Here is a 19,850-nt window from a genome sequence, read left to right on the forward strand (position 1 = left end):
AAATGTATCCAAATAAGCAGTTAAGAATACACAATGTGCATATGCCACATCAAAAGAGGTATTGTAATATAAGGACTGTGGGGTAAAAATAAAACCCAAATCTGCCACAGTTGCATAGAAATGTGTTTAATCCTCTGTCTGAGTTATTTGGTATGAAACATCGCCCAGCCCCCACAAACCTTGACACAAACCTTGGTGGAAAGTTAGCAAGGCCACTGGGTTCCTACAGCCTCTGTGGTGGGGTTAGCCAGTCTTCAGCCCCCTCCCAGGGCTACCACACTTCACATAAACTCATCTGACTTTAAAGAAATGTTATGCAGACAGACAGATTGTTTGTTTGCCCTTGTATTTCTGAAATGGAGACACTCCTGCTCACGTTAAAGTCACAGTAGAAAGCTTCACTGCAAAGAACAGAACCAGGGAAATCTCACATATACCTCATAAAGGGACTCCTGTAGGCATAATAGAGTCCCCCCTCTTTGGATATATAACTATACTTCAGACAAGTCAGGAACTCTGGGTCAATGAGGCCTCCACATGGTGCTTAGAGAAACTTGGGGAGTTTTCCCAAAAATTATATTTGTCATGCTTCAGTGCCAAGTGAGTGATTGTTTTTTTAGTTCCAATTGCACATGCATATAATGATCATAATGCTAAGTAAAAATTATTGACATACCAATAGAGCTAAAATTGGTCTTCTCCACACTTTCACATGTTTATTAAACATCTACTTCATGCCAGACCTTATACTGACTCAAACAGAAATGTGAGAAGAGCATGCATGTGGAGCACTGATGAAGTCACAAAGGCTAGACAGTGGGTGCTAGAGGAGAATGGCAAAATTCAAGGAGGGAACTCAGAAGCATTGCAATGGAATCAAACTTAACCAAGTGATTATGGCCAAAAGTCAAAAAGCAAGGCAAAAAAGTCTCAAAAAGTTTCATCGCCCTTGAAAATCTTTTATGAAGGTGCCATGTTGGTACCATGTGCCATCTCTCAATAAATTATTCCCAGGGAGGCTTTTCTCCCACCTTTGTGGAGAAGGCTGTTCCTTCAGTTGAGGACCAGATGAAAAGAATTGGCTTCCACTTTGAATTCATGGTGTACTAGGAGTACATCTGTTGAAACACTGGCATTCCATTCAGTGTGGTGAGATGTCCACCCCATGAAAGGCGTGAAAAAACTGTCAAGTAAGGTGACAGAGATGGAAAGGAGAGATTTAGAGAAAAAATGTAGGTGATAAAATTGACAGCCCTCTTAAGCCTTTGTGACAATATCCAACGCTATGTCCTCTCTCCCTCCCTTATATACCTCCTCCAAGCTACAACTCACCATTCTAAGTCACTAATCTGATAACGGTAAACTCCTTTAAACACTTATGGCCAAACAATAATGTTCACACTTTCAGCTTTGATTTTCTAAAAGTCAAATATTAATGCCTGACAGAAGAATCAAGAGTAACAAAATTGCAATTTATTTTTTTTATTTTATTTTACTTTTATTATTATTATTATTATTTTGAGTGGGGGACAGGGTCTTGTGCTCTGTTACCCAGGCTGGAGTGCAATGACACAATGATAGCTCACTGTAACCTGGAACTCCTGGGCTCAAGGGACCCTCCTACCTCAGCCTCCCAAGTAGCTAGGACTATAGGCGAGTGCCACCACACCTGGCTAATTAACAAAATTGCAATTTGAGTCTTGCTGTGTCACCCAGCCTGGAGTACAGTGGTGCAATCTCAGCTCACTGCAGCCTCCACCCCACCGGGTTCAAGCAATTCTTGTGCCTCAGCCTCCAGGATAGATGGGATTACAGGTGCCCACCACCACGCCTGGCTAATTTTTGTATTTTTAGTAAAGATGGGATTTCATCATGTTGGCCAGGCTGGTCTCGAACTCCTGACCTCAGGTGATCCACCCCCGTTGGCTGTTCAAAGTGTTGGATTATTGGATTACAGGTGTGAGCCACCGCACCCTGCCAAAATTGCAATTTAAATGTTGAAATACTGTAGGCAAAACTTAAACATTTCATTTTACTAAGTGAGAGCATGTCCTAAAGTGAGAAGAAGATGGGAAATGTAACTTGCTCTTTCACTCAACAATTTCTTCAGGCATTTCATGGTGTGAACATCTCACCACACTGAATGGAATGCCAGCCAGTGTTTCAACAGATGTATTTCTGGTACCCCATGAATTCAAAATGGAAGCCATTTTTTTCATCTGGTAGTCAACCGAAGGAACAGCCTTCTCCACAAAGGTGGGAGAAAAGCCTGCCTGGGATGAATTTATTGAGAGATGGCACATGGTACCAACATGGAGCCTTCATGAAAAATTTTCAAGGGCAATAAAACTTTTTTTTTTTTTTGAGACAGAGTCTTGCTCTGTCTCCCAGGCTGGAGTGCAGTGGCACAATCTCGGCTCACTGCAACCTCTGCCTCCCATTTTTTTTCAAACGATTCTCCTGCCTCAGCCTCATGAGTAGCTGGGATTACAGGTGCCTGCCACCACACCCACCTAATTTTTGTATTTTTAGTAGAGATAGGTTTTCACCATCTTGGCCAGGCTGGTCTCGAACTCCTGACCTCATGTGATCCACCCACCTCGGCCTCCCAAAGTGCTGGGATTACAGGCATGAGCCACCGCACCCGGCCGGGCAATGAAATTTTTTGAGAAGTTTTTGCCTTGCTCTCTGACTTTTGGCCATAATCACTTGGCTAAGTTGAGATTCACTGCAATGCTTCTGAGTTCCCTCCTCGAATTTTGCCATTCTCCTCTAGCACCCACCACCTAGCTGCTGTGACTTCATAAGTGCTTGATATGGTTTGGATCTGTGTCCCACGTCACAGATCCATCTAAATTTCATGTGAAGTTATAACACCCAGTGTTGGATGTCAGCCCTCGTGGGAGGTGATTGGATCATGGCGGCAGAGTTCTCATGAATGAGTTACCACCATTGCCTCCCTGGGTGCTTTTCTCGTGATAGTGAGTGAGTGTGTTATTGTGAGATCTGGTTGTTTGAAAGTGTTTAGCACCTCTGTCTTCTCTCTCTTCCTCGTGCTCTGGCCGCACCCTCGCTTCCCCTTTGCCTTCCACCATGACTAAAAGCTCCCTGAAGCCTCCCCAGAAGCAGAAGCCACTATGCTTCCTGTACAGCCTGCAGAACCATGAGCCAATTAAACCTCTTTTCTTTACAAATTACCCTGTCTCGCATTTCTTTATAGCAGTACAAGAACAGACTAATGCAGTGTTCTGTATGCATATTATTTTCAAACTTCTGTTTGAGTCAATACAAGGTCTGGCATAAAGTAGGTGTTTAATAAACATGTGGAAGTGTAGAGAAGACCAATTTTAGCTCCATTGCTATTACTCTGCAATAAAACAGAGGTAATGAAGATGGAAAGCAAAGATTTAGAGAGAAAATGTAGGTGGAAGAATTGACAAGATTTGGTGATTACTAAGATAAAAAGGATGAAGCTGGAAAAAGTAGAAGTTAGAATAAGGTTGGTTTTTGACAGGATATGTAAAATTCAATGTCATTCTTGAAAACAACTTATAACTTGAGTTGGTAACCCAGAGCACATATAAAAAAACTTGAGATTGATAATGTGGACTGTACAATAGTGTTTTCCCCAATATCTCTACTGTGAAGGACATAAATTAGGATTGATGATTTATTTGTCTGTCAAATTTTGAATGTTGTTATCACTTGAAGCTCTGAAATAATTTTTTTAAGCAGGATTAATTTTGATAACAAGGATAGCAAACTGGTACATGCAGGTACAGTGCTGGTGGCTGACTGTCATTGGGACAACATGTTTCCCACAAAAGCCTGCAATTGACAGATCAGTGATCTATAGATTCCACCAGGTACAACAGAATCCTGCAAGAAGTGATTAGGGTCAAAGGTCTTCATTGTTGTGTGTATTATAGCACTTTCATAAAAACAAAAATGTCAGCCCTGACTCAAATTTAAGGAGACATGCCATAATAGGGGTTAATGGGGGTTTCCTTTCACCGTGACTTATTTTTAGCATGATATTGAATCCTGTAGGGCTAGAACCTGCTATATACTTATGGGGAATTAAAAAAAAAAAAAAAGTTTTATCTTATCATTCTGACTGGTAAAACTTAATACTACCTGTATTATATGTATTGAAAACTATATCTTCATTCCTGCTCTAGGTGGGCCCATCTAGGAGGGAGCGCGTGTCAGTGTGTTTGCGGCATTGTATATTATAGTCAAGTGAAATTAATTATGTTTGTTCAGCTTATTTCTAGCTCTTCAGTGGTTTTAGCTAAAGAAACATGAATGGCTATATCTTATATTAAGCAATAAAGGAATGTGGCAGTGTTGACATATTAAAGTTCTTGTAAGATTTCCTGGCCGGGCACAGTGCCTCATGCCTGTAATCCCAGCACTTTGGGAGACCAAGGCAGGTGGAACCACCTGAGGTCAGAAGTTCAAGACCAGCCTGGCCAACATGGCGAAGCCCCGTCTCTACTAAAAATACAAAAATTAGCTGGGCATGGTGGCACATGCCTCTAGTCCCAGCTACTCGGGAGGCTGAAGCAGGAGAATCACTTGAACCCGGGAGGTGGAGGTTGCAGTGAGCCAAGATCGCGCCACTGCACTCAGCCTGGATGACAGAGCGACTCCATCTCAAAAAAAAAAAAAAAAAAAAAAAAAAAAAAAAAAAAAAAAAACAACGGTCTCCTTTCATAGAATTTTGCCTGGGGGTTGAAATATTACATAATTTCCCTAAGGTAAAACTTGCCATGGGTTTATTCTTCTCACTATTATTATACATGGTATAACATTATTGTTAAGTTCTAAGATACATGTTTTTTTAGTAATGACTAACATTTACTATCAAATCATATTATAAAAACTTTTTAAACAATAGACAATTCAGCTGAACAGTAGTTATAATAATAGATTACATCACTCTCTAAATTAATAAAAGATGGCTAAAATTTAAGAACATAAACAACACCTTTACCTTTGAGGAATATTAAACAGCTGAAATAAAACAAATCTATCGTTATAATGCACCAAATTGTTTTTTATTTTAGAAGGCCTGATTATATTAAAATCTGTGTAATACATGAAAAAAAATTATCAATTTGGCTATAGTGACTATACTACATTCAAGTATACATTCTCTTTCAATGATTTAAAGTGGTATTGTATTAACTCTATAATTATATATACTATGTGTGCAATAATTCCCAGGTATACTTAATTTTGATTTCCACCATTTTAGAAAGAATGTACCCCAGGCCTGAAGTAAAACCCTCTTCAGGGTAAAGTGCCTTTCTGGAATATTCAAGTTCAATGGGAATGTTGGAGAAATGTCTAGTATTTGCTCAGTAACTGCACATTCAAAAATAGTTAGTTTTGGCCAAACCTTTATTAAGAAAAAACCCACACATATGTAAGGAAAGACACAAGCTAGAAACATGTGAACACACTGAGAACTTTTCCCAGTGCATTGGCCCCTGGCAGTGCGACCACGGAGGCCACTTGGGAGGGTGCAGGAAGCCTCCCAAGGACAGAGCACAAGGCCGCATTTCTCCTGAACTCAGGCAAGTTGTGTGTTTTCCCTGAAAATCTGGACCCAACTCTTGGCTTCTTCCTCCAAGGATTCCATACTCTAGTTTTCTCTGTAATGCTAGAAGTTGGCCTGGATTTCCAACATTTCAACATTCCTAATTAAAGGAGGATTGTCTTTATCAAGCTGGCAGATGGTGCTGCGGCAGAGTCTGCTTCAAACTAAAATGTGTTTGTGAGGCCTTCTCTGTCGGAGATTTATCAGGAGAAGCAAATGCACAAGGCGCACCTTCCATGGCAAGAAAGTTGGTGGGTGACAGGTCATGAAGGAGGTAGAGAGAGTGATAGAGATAGGGGAAGAGACAGGTAGAGAAAGGTGGAGATAAACATAGGGCTCAGATTACGACTTGCAGGTCTTTCCAGCTTGAAGTCCTGTTGTATGTTTTCTGCAGGAGGCAGTCAAAGGCAATGGTTCCTATGAGAGAACTGAAGTCCAACAGATTTTATCTTGAATCCCTATGCTGCCACTTATAGAAGGGGAAGGTCTTTAACTTTTTTATGCTTCAGTTTTCTAATACACAAACTGGGGACAACATAACTCTCCCAAAGGGATATTGTCAGGACTGTATAATAATGTATTTAAAGAGATTATTATACAACTGGAATTGGCACAGTATAAGATTTCAGCAAATTACATTATGTCATTAATGTAAGTCAATTGAGTTTATATTTTTATAGAGTGCTGGCCCAAATATTACTGATTTTGGTGGCCTCAGAGATGCAGCTCGCTAGATTGTGCTGTTAATACAGCATAAAAACACTGGATCAATTGGTTTCTATTTGGGGCAAAACTTTAATTTTGGACTTAGTGACAGTTAAAGGTTTTGTTTTCAAATAGTCTACACTGAGTTTCAAATACCAGCATTAAGGTTAAGTTTATCTCCTTTTTGGTCTTACCATAACTCTACAGGCTAAGTGAACATTCTGATAAGAAAGTAGTCTCTAAAATGTGGAGGCTGCAAGCTAGCACTTGACCCGAGGGGTGGGTGATAGTGCTCTTCCTCACACCTACTGATGATATCCTTTCTGCATCTGTCTTCGGAATTAACATCAGGATACCTACCGTCAAGCTGTCCCAGAACTGTCAGCTATGGTCTTAGCTGAAAGTAAATCTTTGTTTCTCAATAAAGCACACCTGAAAAGCAAAAGACTTTAAGAGTCAATGGAAGCCATCTTTAATTGTAATATTTTAGCTAAGTGGGTGGACAGAAAGTCCTCTAGGAATAGCCTTCTTAAAATTCTAGCCGGGCGCGGTGGCTCATGCCTGTAATCCCAGCACTTTGGGAGGCAGAGGCGGGCGGATCACAAGGTCAGGAGATCGAGACCATCCTGGCTAACACGGTGAAACCCCGTCTCTACTAAAAATACAAAAAAATTAGCCGGGTGTGGTGGTGGGCGACTGTAGTCCCAGCTACTCCGGAGGCTGAGGCAGAAGAATGGCATGAACCCGGGAGGCGGAGCTTGCAGTGAGCTGAGATCGCGCCACTGCACTCCAGCCTGGGCGACAGAGCCAGACTCCGTCTCAAAAAAAAAAAAAAAGAACTCTAAATTATATTCCTATAGTCATTTACCTAAGGCTGACAATACTGGGGTAAAACAGAAAATCTTTAGGGGGTAGGACCTGAGACATCTCAAAAGCAATTAGAAATATAAAATAAATTTGAGACAAAATTCTTCTTTTCACCTCTTCAACTAACTTTTCTACAAATGAAAGAAAAGCAATAAATTTATTTCTTGAGAAAGGCATTGTTAGTGGCAAGTTCTGGCAAGGATATAGAGCAATTAGAACTCTCATACACTGGTGGTAAAGGTGTAAATTGGTACAATCGCTTTGGGAAATTGTTGGGCAGTGTCTACTAAAACTAAATTACAAATATTCTATGACTCAGCAATTCTACTCCACCAGTGATACATACATATGCCTGACAAAACATGTGCAAAAATGTTTCCTTTATGCATAATAGATAAAAATTGACAATAACACAAATGTCGACAATAGAATGGATAAATAAATTTGGTATTTACATAATGGAATACTGTTTGTCAATAAAAAAATAAACTATTACATATAATACAAGAGATGACTTTCATGAATATAACATTGAGCAAAAGAATCCAGACCAAAGAGCACATACCATATGATCCACTTTACCTAAAGTTTAAAACCAGGCAAGTCATAACAGTGGCAATTCTTAGTGGGACAGTGACTGGAAAGGGCAACAAAGTGGGAGGGGACTTGGTAACATTTTGTTCCTTGACTTGGGTGTTTGGTTATATGGATGTGACCACATTATGAACATGGATCCAGGTGTACACTTATGATTTGTGCACTTGCGAGCATCTATGTTATACTTCAAAAAAACACAGCAAAACAAAATGACTCATACAAAAACTAGAAAAAGTAGACTACGGTTTGGAAAGCCACTTTGCTAGTTCTGCCAGTTCTCTGAGAAGAAATATTAGAAGCAATTTTAGAAGACCTGGGTTCTACTGTAAACATTTGAGCAAGTCGCCTTTCCTCTCTTGGCCTCATTTTCCTTTTCTGTAAGAAGAAGGATGTCACTAAAGGTCCCTAAGATTTCTCTGTGTTAGACCCGTGGCTCTAACACAGGTACACTGACCTCAAAACCAGCACACTTAACTACCAAACTTGTTGCCTCTTAGATTGGACATGAGGAAGCAGATCACACTTTTGAAGTTTTCTCAAAAGTAAAGCCCACTTCTTCCTTAGGAAGATTCTTGGACAGTGTGATGGAAAACAACATTAGGACGAATCCCTAGAAAATGATTTTTTCTCTGGTAGTCTGTATCCTGTCAATGTTGGATCTCATTAAACAATAAGCCCTTGAAGAGAATTTATCCTAATTCTAAAACCGGTTGAGCATCCCTCAGCCAAACATTTCAAGTCTGCAATGATCCAAAATCCAAAACTTTTTGAATGCCAACATGTTACCACAAATGGAAAATTTCACACCTGATCTCATTCGATGGGTTGCAGTCAAAACACAGGTGTACAACACACCGTTTATTCAGCGTCCCCAAGGGAAACTGGGGACGTCCTATCCCCCTTCAGCTGCAATGTATCTTTTCTGCTCATGCCCAGATTACCCTACACAAGTACACCCACCAAGGGTAATAGAACGGCCCATGTGCCAGCCGGATGCACCAACAGGGGGTTCCTGTCCAATGTCCCCACATGGGGCCCAAACCTAGGTGCATCACTCACTGTGGTTTTTTGTTTGTTTGTTTGTTTGTTTGTTTATTCTTTGCACTGTGGTGTAAAGATACTGTGGAAAATGTCGAAAAGGACTACAGGTACTCCTACGGGTAACAGTGATATGAAAGAGGAAGCATTTATGTTTATCTATACCACAGAAAATCAAGCTGTTGGAGAAACTGGATAGCAGTGTAGGTATGTATAACATGTATATGAAACATAAATGAATTTCACGATTAGATGCAGGTCCCATCCCCAAGACAGCTCATTACATATATGCAAATATTCCAAAATCCAAAATCTGAAACACTTCTGTCCCAGGCATTTTGGATAAGGGATACTCAACCTGCAGACATGAGATGGTTTAAATCAAGAATTAGAATTCAGGCAATCAACCTAAAGACCTGGTGGCCTTAAGTGAGCTGCTCTGAGGGGGTTTATGTTCTTGAAGTTGCCAAATGAAGCCCTTGGATTTTTGGTTGCCTGCTGCATCTGACCTCCTGGCTGGGGTTATCAATATCCCCTTGCCAACTAAACTCTACTGAAGAGGTCTGAACCGAAATTAAATGCAAATAGTTTAAATGAGGCTTTTTTTATTACGCTAACCACGTCCTTCTCTGGACCAAAAGCTTCCCTAAATTGGGACTGTTGTTTAGAGATGACATTGCCCCTAGCCCAGCATGGAGAAGAAGGAAGAACCACGTTTTAACAGGCTCCCTTCCCTAGCCCCTCTCTTCTTACCTTGGGACAATGTAGAAAAGTTATTAGGATGGCAAATGTTTTGCTGAAACTTTTCTGCATATCGTCTCTGAGAATTTTCCAAAATAGTAAAGGGATGCTGACTTCCCACTAGGACTCAATAGAGTGTAGCAAATCAAAAAATTTTCCGAAAGGCATTTTCCTACCACTCATCCGACCACATTTCCCACCCCGCAGAGAAGTGTTGTGGCTGCAGGCAGAATCGGATCTGAGATTCTCACACAGAAATAGGTAAGTTTTCAAATCTTCAAAGGAGAAAAGAGCAGATAAAAACTCTGCTGTTGTAGATTTTGGAGTGGGGAGGGATGGGGTATATGAGATGACAAGGAAACAATAGACATGTAATCAGGAAAGAAACAAACTCACTTACTTTGTGTAGTTGAGTAGGGATGGGGTGACATCAGCTCTCTGATGAGTGTGGAGAATGACTTCTTGAGCAATACAGAGAACAGTTTCAGATTCTACTCCCAGTGATCTGCAGGTCTTGTCTAATCAGGGAAACTTTATTTTTCATCGTTCCTTACTGAGCTGTGACACATGAAAATAATTTCTGAGGTTAGAGATGGAAAATATTTATTAGGTCAGCTCGACCATCCTCTCCACTATGGAGGCGGGCTCCCTGCTGGGCCTGGAAGACGGAGCTGTGTCTTCCAGGCATGTCACAACCTGGCATGTCCCCTTCTCCCTGAATCTAAAACGCAGGTTATCCATCCCTACAGGGTCTCTGCTGTGTCTATGATCAGCCAAGGAGGAAAAAGAAGAAGACAGGAGTATGTAATCCAGCCACAGGAACGCTTGGCTCTGAGCCACCGGCCAACCATTCAAATGGGTAGTTGTTGGATCTGGCTTTAGAAGGTTGAGCTCCAGCGCCTCCTTGGGAGACTCCATTACCGGCTGCTTATATGAGAGGTGCAGGAGGCCATGGCTAAGGCTGGGAAGCCTTTGAATGGGTTGTGTCCTGTGCTCATCCTTTGTCTTTGAGTAAGGCCTGGCTCCTGGGAGCTGATGCTCGGTGGCACTTGCCGGGGTGCCTGCATGCCCCACTGGCTGTTAGTCAAGGAGGAGAGACCCGGTTCCCTCTCGGCTGGCCTGGTGGAGTCACTCCCCCTGAGCCTTCTTCCTTTCTGGCTGTTTTTCTTCTGCTTGTCTTCGAGCATGCTGACATTGAACCCTTCCTAAAGAGACCAGGGCAGCACTTAGCAGTCTAAAGGTGGGCTCTTCAGACCCATAAAGACAGGGCCGCCTCCTGTGCTAGGCTCTCCAAATAAACGGCTCTCCTCAAACCCCCACAGCTCCAGTCTGTGCGCCCTTGTTTCATGCGGAAGTCTGGGGCTGGAGGTTCTCTACAGGACTCAGAGGCACTTAATATGTGTAAAATCGTGCTCTCTGCCGAACCCCATTGCCCCCGGGAGCAGGGAGTGCGAGGGCCAAGGCAGCTTCCATCGCCTCAAAATCGCCTCCCACATCGACAAGGAGCTTTAGGACCCCACACAGAACTGGTCTCAGAAAACAGCCCAAAGAATGGATTCAAATTCCTATCCAAGCTCCAGAACATCTAGTGGGAAAACGGAGCACACGTTGCTATAAAATCAAGGAAGTAACTGAGGGAGAAGGTTATAGTGATTGCAGGGATTTACGTCGAGGGCCAGAGTTGCTTGTACAGGTGGTGGAGGGCGAGGAAAAGCGTCCACGGAAAGACAAATGATCCATACAGTCTGCTTGTCCACGGACAAGACGGGCCTACACGGGTTGTTTTTAGGGTAACTGAAAACCGTCTACAATCCTCCTGAGTAACTGCAGAGGTCTGTGGAGAGGGAGATCTTTTACTGGCGCTAGATTGGGCCCTGATGTTACCACAAGCTGTTTACATCCATCAGGTCTGCCAGGCAGGGGAAGCGATAACTGAGCCCTCAGCTCCGCATTGAGACTCTGTGTTTGGTGGTGAGTGGGGTTTTACATAACACATCTTCTCACAGAACTTTGAACGTGCTGCATATTAGTTAGGTCGCATTAGGGTCTCTTCACTCCCACGTCCCCTTCTGCGGCCCAGATGTGAGCGCCCAGTGGCCTGGACGTCCTCCACGCACTTCAGCAGGGAGCACCGCGTCCCGGGGAGCAACGCCCTCACGGGGAACTGAGGCAGGTGTCTGAGGCCATGTCCACACTTCACTAAAATAACTGGTCTACTTAGTGTTAAAAGTGAGGGAAGTCATCACAACCATTTGAAAAACCCAATTTATTATTTTTACTGCAATCATAATGTATAGTGTGGAGGCTTCCTTCCTACATATTAGCAGTTATTACGATTATCATGATTTTCCCTAGGAAAAATAGAAATATAAATAAGATACCATATATGATTGGATAAGAGTAATCGAAGATAACAGTCTTAAAACAGGAGGTTTTCAGATCCAAATAATAGTTAAAATTATAATGGTATTTCAAGACTTGACTGCTCTCTACCAAACTTGGATAATATCTCTTTCGGCTTTACCTTAAATTCCTATTTTTCACTTGCTCCATATCCACTGAGGGAACTGTGGTAGGGAACTCGCTAGCCTCATTTTGATATATTTTTCTCATTCATTTTATTATCCATAAACACTTCAATTTTCGTCCCTTATTCTGCTGGAAAAAAAATCATGCTTTTCACTTTTCTTTTTTGGAAAATAAATTAACCAAATGTAATATGATATTTAAGTGAAGAGTGCCACTGACATTAAATGGTCCACGTGGCGTTACATTATGTTTTCCACTTTATTCTGTGCATCTTTCTAATACAGGCTAAAACTGGTGTTCATGCAAATTGCTCTGGTTTTATCAAACAGGATGCTGCATTCTTTTTGAAACCCAGGGCTCTGGTGCGGTAATAGAAAAAAAGGCAGCAACAAAATAATGGGCACTGGCAATCAAACTATCATTATAGGTACATTATGTGCAGGGTGCTAAATTGGTAGAAGGCCTTTATTTTTAATTTCCGCTCATCTGTTCACCATTATTAAACGAGCTTAGACACCAGAGGAGATTTAAGAGTGACAGAGGGTAATTATACACTTTAAGAAAAGATATTTTTCATCATAGGGTTAGAAATGCACCAAGAGAAAATCCCACTGAAAATGTTACACAGGGCCTCTATGTATATTCTTGTTTGGACATGTACATAATTTTCATTTTATATTCTAGTTTTAGTTTCACATGCCTGCAATTCCTGTTAGATTTTTATAGTTTGTCTGGATATCGCTTCAAAGTTTTTTAAAAAAACATTATTTTAATAAATAAGTGCTCATTTTGCATTGTGTACTTAAATATAATTCATTATACAGTTAAGGAATTTTTAGTTTTCCAATTATGGGTAGTGTCATTTGGGATGAAACAGTGAATATTTTAAACATAGTCAGAGACTTTGGTTAAACTCTTGGATAATTAAGGGAACAAAGTTGTAGGACCTATATAATTTTTAAAGTTTTATTTATACATAATTGACAATACAATAACTACTTATATTTAAACTGTATACTTTTATAAGTTTAGATATACATATATGATATGATATCTATTTTTATGTCTATACCAACACAAACACAGACTAGTAAAACCATCATCACAATCAAGATAGTGAACATAGCCGTAACCCCCCCAAAGTTTTCTCATGCCTATTAATTTGTAATCTCTCTCTCACACCCCTCCCTAACCTCTGCCCCAGGCAACAATTGATCAACTGTCACTATAAATTAGTTTGAATTTTCTGCAGTTTTACTTAAACGGAATCATACAGTATATTCTCTTTTCTTTTATTATTATACTTTGTTTTAGGGGACATGTGCACAACGTGCAGGTTTGTTGCATATACATACATGTGCCATGTTGGTGTGCTGCACCCATTAACTTGTCATTTAACAGTAGGTATATCTCCTAATGCTATCCCTCCCCCCTCCCCCCACCCCACAACAGGCCCCGGTGTGTGATGCTCCCCTTCCTGTGTCCCTGTGTTCTCATTGTTCAATTCCCACCTATGAGTGAGAACATGTGGTGTTTGGTTTTTGTCCTTGCAATAGTTTGCTGAGAATGATGGTTTCCAGCTTCATCCATGTCCCTACAAAGGACATGAACTCATCATTTTTTATGGCTGCATAGTATTCCATGGTGTATATGTGCCACATTTTCTTAATTATTGTTGGACATTTGGGTTCATTCCAAGTCTTTGCTATTGTGAATAGTGCCACAATAAACATACATGTGCATGTGTCTTTATAGCAGCATGATTTATAATCCTTTGAGTATATACCCAGTAATGGGATGGCTGGGTCAAATGGTATTTCTAGTTCTAGATCCCTGAGGAATCGCCACATTGACTTCCACAATGGTTGAACTAGTTTACAGTCCCACCAACAGTGTCAAAGTGTTCCTATTTCTCCACATCCTCTCCAGCACCGGTTGTTTCCTGACTTTTTAATGATCGCCATTCTAACTGGTGTGAGATGGTGTCTTTTTGTGGGTTGTTTTTTTTTTTGTCACTTCTATCTTTACGATTACTAATATATTTCCCCTTTTTTCATCCGCTCCTTTTTGTGGTTTTGATTTGCATTTCTCTGATGGCCAGTGATGATGAGCATTTTTTCATGTGTCTTTTGGCTGCATAAATGTCTTCTTTTGAGAAGAGTCTGTTCATATCCTCTGCCCACTTGTTGATGGGGTTGTCTGTTTTTTTCTTGTAAATTTGTTGGAGTCCATTGTAGATTCTGTATATTAGCCCTTTGTCAGATGCGAAGGTTGCAAAAATTTTCTCCCATTCTGTAGTTTGCCTGTTCACTCTGATGGTAGTTTCTTTTGCTGTGCAGAAGCTCATTAGTTTAATTAGATCCCATTTGTCAATTTTGGCTTTTGTTGCCATTGCTTTTGGTATTTTAGACATGAAGTCCTTGCCCATGCCTATGTCCTGAATGGTAATGCCTAGGTTTTCTTCTAGAGTTTTTATGGTTTTAGGTCTAACCTTTAAATCTTTAATCCATCTTGAATTGATTTTTGTATAAGGTGTAAGGAAGGGATCCAGTTTCAGCTTTCTACATATGACTAGCCAGTTTTCCCAGCACCATTTATTAAATAGGGAATCCTTTCCCCATTTCTTGTTTTTGTCAGGTTTGTCAAAGATCAGATAGTTGTAGATATGTGGCATTATTTCTGAGAGTTCTGTTCTGTTCCATTGGTCTATATCTCTGTTTTGGTACCAGTACCATGCTGTTTTGGTGACTGTAGCCTTGTAGTATAGTTTGAAGTCAGGTAGTGTGATGCCTCCAGCTTTGTTCTTTTGGCTTAGGATTGACTTGGCGATGCGGGCTGTTTTTTGGTTCCATATGAACTTTAAAGTAGTTTTTTCCAATTCTGTGAAGAAAGTCATTGGTAGCTTGATGGGGATGGCATTGAATCTATAAATTACCTTGAGCAGTATGGCCATTTTCACGATATTGATTCTTCCTACCCATGAGCATGGAATGTTCTTCCATTTGTTTGTATCCTCTTTTATTTCATTGAGCAGTGGTTTGTAGTTCTCCTTGAAGAGGTCCTTCACATCCCTTGTAAGTTGGATTCCTAGGTATTTTATTCTCTTTGAAGCAATTGTGAATGGGAGTTCACTCATGATTTGGCTCTCTGTTTGTCTGTTATTGGTGTGTAAGAATGCTTGTGATTTTTGCACATTGATTTTGTATCCTGAGACTTTGCTGAAGTTGCTTATCAGTTTAAGGAGATTTTGGGCTGAGACAATGGGATTTTCTAGATATACAATCATGTCATCTGCAAACAGGGGCAATTTGACTTCCCCTTTTCCTAATTGAATACCCTTTATTTCTTTCTCCTGCCTAATTGCCCCGGCCAGAACTTCCAACACTATGTTGAATAGGAGTGGTGAGAGAGGGCATCCCTGTCTTGTGCCAGTTTTCAAAGGGAATGCTTCCAGTTTTTGCCCATTCAGTGTGATATTGGCTGTGGGTTTGTCATAGATAGCTCTTATTATTTTGAGATACAGCCCATCAATACCTAATTTATTGAGAGTTTTTAGCATGAAGGGGTGTTGAATTTTGTCAAAGGCCTTTTCTGCATCTATTGAGATAATCATGTGGTTTTTGTGGTTGATTTTGTTTATATGCCGGATTACATTTATTGATTTGCATATGCTGAACCAGCCTTGCATCCCAGGGATGAAGCCCACTTGATCATGGTGGGTAAACTTTTTGATGTGCTGCTGGATTTGGTTCGCCAGTATTTTATTGAGGATTTTTGCATCGATGTTCATCAGGGATATTGGTCTAAAATTCTCTTTTTTTGTTGTGTCTCTGCCAGGCTTTGGTATCAGGATGATTCTGGTCTCCTAAAATGAGTTAGGGAGGATTCCCTCTTTTTCTATTGATTGGAATAGTTTCAGAAGGAATGGTACCAGCTCCTCCTTGTACCTCGGGTAGCGTTCGGCTGTGAATCTGTCTGGTCCTGGACTTATACAGTATATTCTCTTATTTTCTGGCTTTATTCATTCAGCATCATTATTTTGAGATCCATATTATGTGTATCAATAGCCCATCCCTTTTTATTGCTAAGCATTATTCCATCATATGGGTATATCACAATTTGTATATCCATTCACCTGTTGATGGCCATTTGGATTGTTTCCAATTTTTGGCTATTTGTATTGACTTGGTTCACCAGAGAGACAGAATCAAGAGTATATATATATATGGATATATGAGAGGGGACTTATTGGGAGGTTAGTGCACACTATTATGGAGGATGAGAAGTCCTGCAACACACCATCTGCAAACAAGAGACCCTGGGGTGCTGGTAGCATGGCTCAGTCCAAGTACAAAGGACTCGAAACCAGGGAAGCCTATGGTGTTAACTCTCAATCCAATGCCAAAAGCCTGAGAACTTAGAGGGGCTGCTGGGGTAAGTCCTGGAGTCCAAAGGTTGGGAGTCTATAGTTGGTTTTCCAAGGACAGGAGAGGAAGGGTGTCTCCCAGATTCAGCAGATAGATGGACATATTTGCTTTTTCTTTGTTTTTGTTCTCTCCAGACCCTGGTGGATTGGATAGTGCCCACCCATATTGAGGGTGGATTTTCCCCATCTAGTCCACTCAGACTCACATGCTAACCTCTAGAAACGCTCTCACATACAGACCCCAAAATAATGCTTTACCAGGTTTCTATGTATTTCTTAATCCAGTCAAGGCCACACCTAAATTTGTTATAGACATTCACATAAAAATCATTGTATGAACATATACTTTCTTTTTTGGGAGGGGAGTGGTAAGGAATAATGGAATGGAATGTGGTGAATGGGTGCTTAAATTTTTAAGAAACTGGCAAACTTTTTCAAAGTGGTTTCAGCATCTTATATTCCCACCAGTGATCTATAGAGATCAAGTTGCTCCTCACCTTCACCAACACTTGATATGATGAGTCTTTTTTATTTTAGACATTCTTATAGATATGTAGCAATAGCTTATTCTGATTTTAATTTGTAGTCCCCTAATGGCTAAATATTTTGAGCTTTTTTTTTTTTTTTTTTTTTTTTGAGACAAAGTCTCACTCTATCACCCAGACTGGAGTGAAATGGCACAATCTTGGCTCACTGCAACCTCCACCTCCTGGGTCCAAGCAATTCTCCTGTCTCAGCCTCCCAAGTAGCTGGGATTACAGGTGCATATAACCACGCCCAGCTAATTTTTGTATTTTTAGTAGAGACGGGTTTCACCATGTTGGTCAGGCTGGTCTCGAACTCCTGACCTCATGATCCGCCTGCCTCAGCCTCTCAAAGTGCTGGGATTACAGGCATGAGCCACCGCACCCGGCCTTGAGCATCTTTTTATATGCCTATTTGCCATTCATATATTTTCTTCAGTGAAGTGGTTGTTTAATACTTTTGCCCCTTTTTTCGAAAGGGTTATTTGTTTTCTTATTATTGAGTTTTGAGAGAGTTCTTTATTACATATACTGGATATAACCCTTTTATCAGATGTATACTTTGTAAATACTTTCTCCCAGTCTGGGGTTTGTCTTTTTATTCTTTAAGAGCATAATTCAGAGAGAAGTTTTTCATTTGATGAAGTATAATTTGTCTTTTTATTTCTTTTACAGCTTGCTTTTGGGTGTTGAAAGAAAATTTTGCCTTAAGAAAATTTTGCTCCTATTTCTCCACATCCTCTCCAGCACCTGTTGTTTCTTGACTTTTTGATGATTGCCATTCTAACTGGTGTGAGATGGTATCTCATTGTGGTTTTGATTTGCATTTCTCTGATGGCCAGTGATGGTGAGCATTTTTTCATGTGTTTTTTGACGGCATAAATGTCTTCTTTCGAGAAGCGTCTGTTCATGTCCTTTGCCCATTTTAGTTCAACCATTGTGGAAGTCAGTGTGGCGATTCCTCAGGGATCTAGAACTGGAAATACCATTTGACCCAGCCATCCCATTACTGGGTATATGCCCAAAGGACTATAAATCATGCTGCTATAAAGACACATGCACACGTATGTTTATTGCGGCACTATTCACAATAGCAAAGACTTGGAACCAACCCAAATGTCCAACAATGATAGACTGGATTAAGAAAATGTGGCACATATACACCATGGAATACTATGCAGCCGTAAAAAATGATGAGTTCATGTCCTTTGTAGGGACATGGATGAAATTGGAAATCATCATTCTCAGTAAACTATCGCAAGGACAAAAAACCAAACACCACGTGTTCTCACTCATAGGTGGGAATTGAACAATGAGAACACATGGACATAGGAAGGAGAACATCACACTCTGGGGACTGTTGTGGGGTTGGGGGAGGGGGGAGGGATAGCATTAGGAGATATACCTAATGCTAAATGAGGAGTTAATGGGTGCAGCACACCAGCATGGCACATGTATACATATGTAACTAACCTGCACATTGTGCACATGTACCCTAAAACTTAAAGTGTAATAATCATGAAATAAAATAAAATAAAATAAAATAAAAATAAAAATAAGAAAATTTTGCCTAATTCAAAGTCATAAAAATTTTCTCTCATACTTTACTCTAGAAGTGTTAGAGTTTTGTGTTTTACTTTTAATTCTGAGGTCCATTTTGAGTTAATTTTTTAAATATAGTATGAAATGTGGATGGAAGTTTATTATTTTGCATATGGGTATTTGACTGTTCTAGCACCCTTTATTGAAAAACCTGCATTTTCTTCACTGACTTGCCTTTGCAGTCGTGTGAAAAAAAATCAATTATCTATGTATGTACCTATTTCTGGGCTTTGTATTATGTTGGTCAATTTATCAGTATGCCAATACTGAGTCTTCTGACCCATAAGCACAATTTATCTCTTTATTTATTTAGATTTTCTTTAATTTCTCTCAACAATGTTTAAAGTTTCAGCACACAGTTCTTTCGTATCTCTTGTCAAATTTTAATTTTAAGTATTCCATATTTTTATGTTATTGTAAATGGTATTGCCTTTTAAGTTTAATTTCTGATTTTTGTTAGCAGAAATGCAACTAATTTTTGTATATTAACCTTATAACTAGAAATCTCAATGAACTCACTTCTTCTGGCTCATTGTAGATTCCGTCAGATTTTCTACTTGAATGATGACATTGTCTATGAATAAAAACAGTTCTATTTTCCTTCCTAATATGGTGTCTGTTATTTTTCTTGCCTGATTGAACTGAATAGAATATCTAGTATAATGTTGAATAGGATTGGTGGTAGAGGACATGGCTTAGCTTGTTCCTGATCTTAAGAAGGCTTTTGGGTTGAGCGCAGTGGCTCACGCCTGTAATCTCAGGACTTTGGGAGGCCGAGGCAGGCTGATCATGAGGTCAGGAGTTCGAGACAAGCCTGGCCAATATGGTGAAACCCTGTCTCTACTAAAAATACAAAAATCAGCCGTGTGTGGTAGCGCACGTCCCAGCTACTTGGGAGGCTGAGGCAGAAGAATCTCCTGAACGTGGGAGGTGGAGGTTGCAGTGAGCCAAGATCATGCCACTGCACTCTAGCCTGGGTGACAGAGCGAGAATCCGAAAAAAAAAAAGGTTTTCAGTCTTACCATTAAGTCTGATGTTAGTTGCAGGTTTTCCAAAGATGCCTTTTATCAGGTTAAGGATGTCTCTTTCTATTTTTAGTTTTCTAAGCATTCTTCTCAGAAATGTATGTTGGATTTTGCCAAATCTTTTCCTGCATTTATTGAGATGATCACATGGTTTTTCTATTTAGTCTGTTTGATTTATTTATTTATTT

The 19,850-nt window shown here is 40.3% G+C and overlaps 1 protein-coding gene across 1 annotated transcript in view; it reads right to left on the reverse strand.

Annotated features, from left to right (window-relative positions):
* Positions 1–10,473: 10,473 nt before the first annotated feature.
* Positions 10,474–19,850, reverse strand: part of LOC129031592 (uncharacterized) — a 59,686-nt gene continuing 50,309 nt past the window's right edge. Inside the window, exons 6-8 of the mRNA XM_063648224.1 lie at positions 11,224–11,326; positions 10,982–11,062; positions 10,474–10,761 (exon numbers count right to left, since the gene is read on the reverse strand). Coding sequence (XP_063504294.1) covers positions 10,474–10,761; positions 10,982–11,062; positions 11,224–11,326 — 472 coding nt within the window. The remainder of the gene's footprint in view (positions 10,762–10,981; positions 11,063–11,223; positions 11,327–19,850) is intronic.

The sequence above is a fragment of the Pongo pygmaeus genome, chromosome 11 (assembly GCF_028885625.2).
Source record: "Pongo pygmaeus isolate AG05252 chromosome 11, NHGRI_mPonPyg2-v2.0_pri, whole genome shotgun sequence".
NCBI classification, from domain to species: Eukaryota; Metazoa; Chordata; class Mammalia; order Primates; family Hominidae; genus Pongo; species Pongo pygmaeus.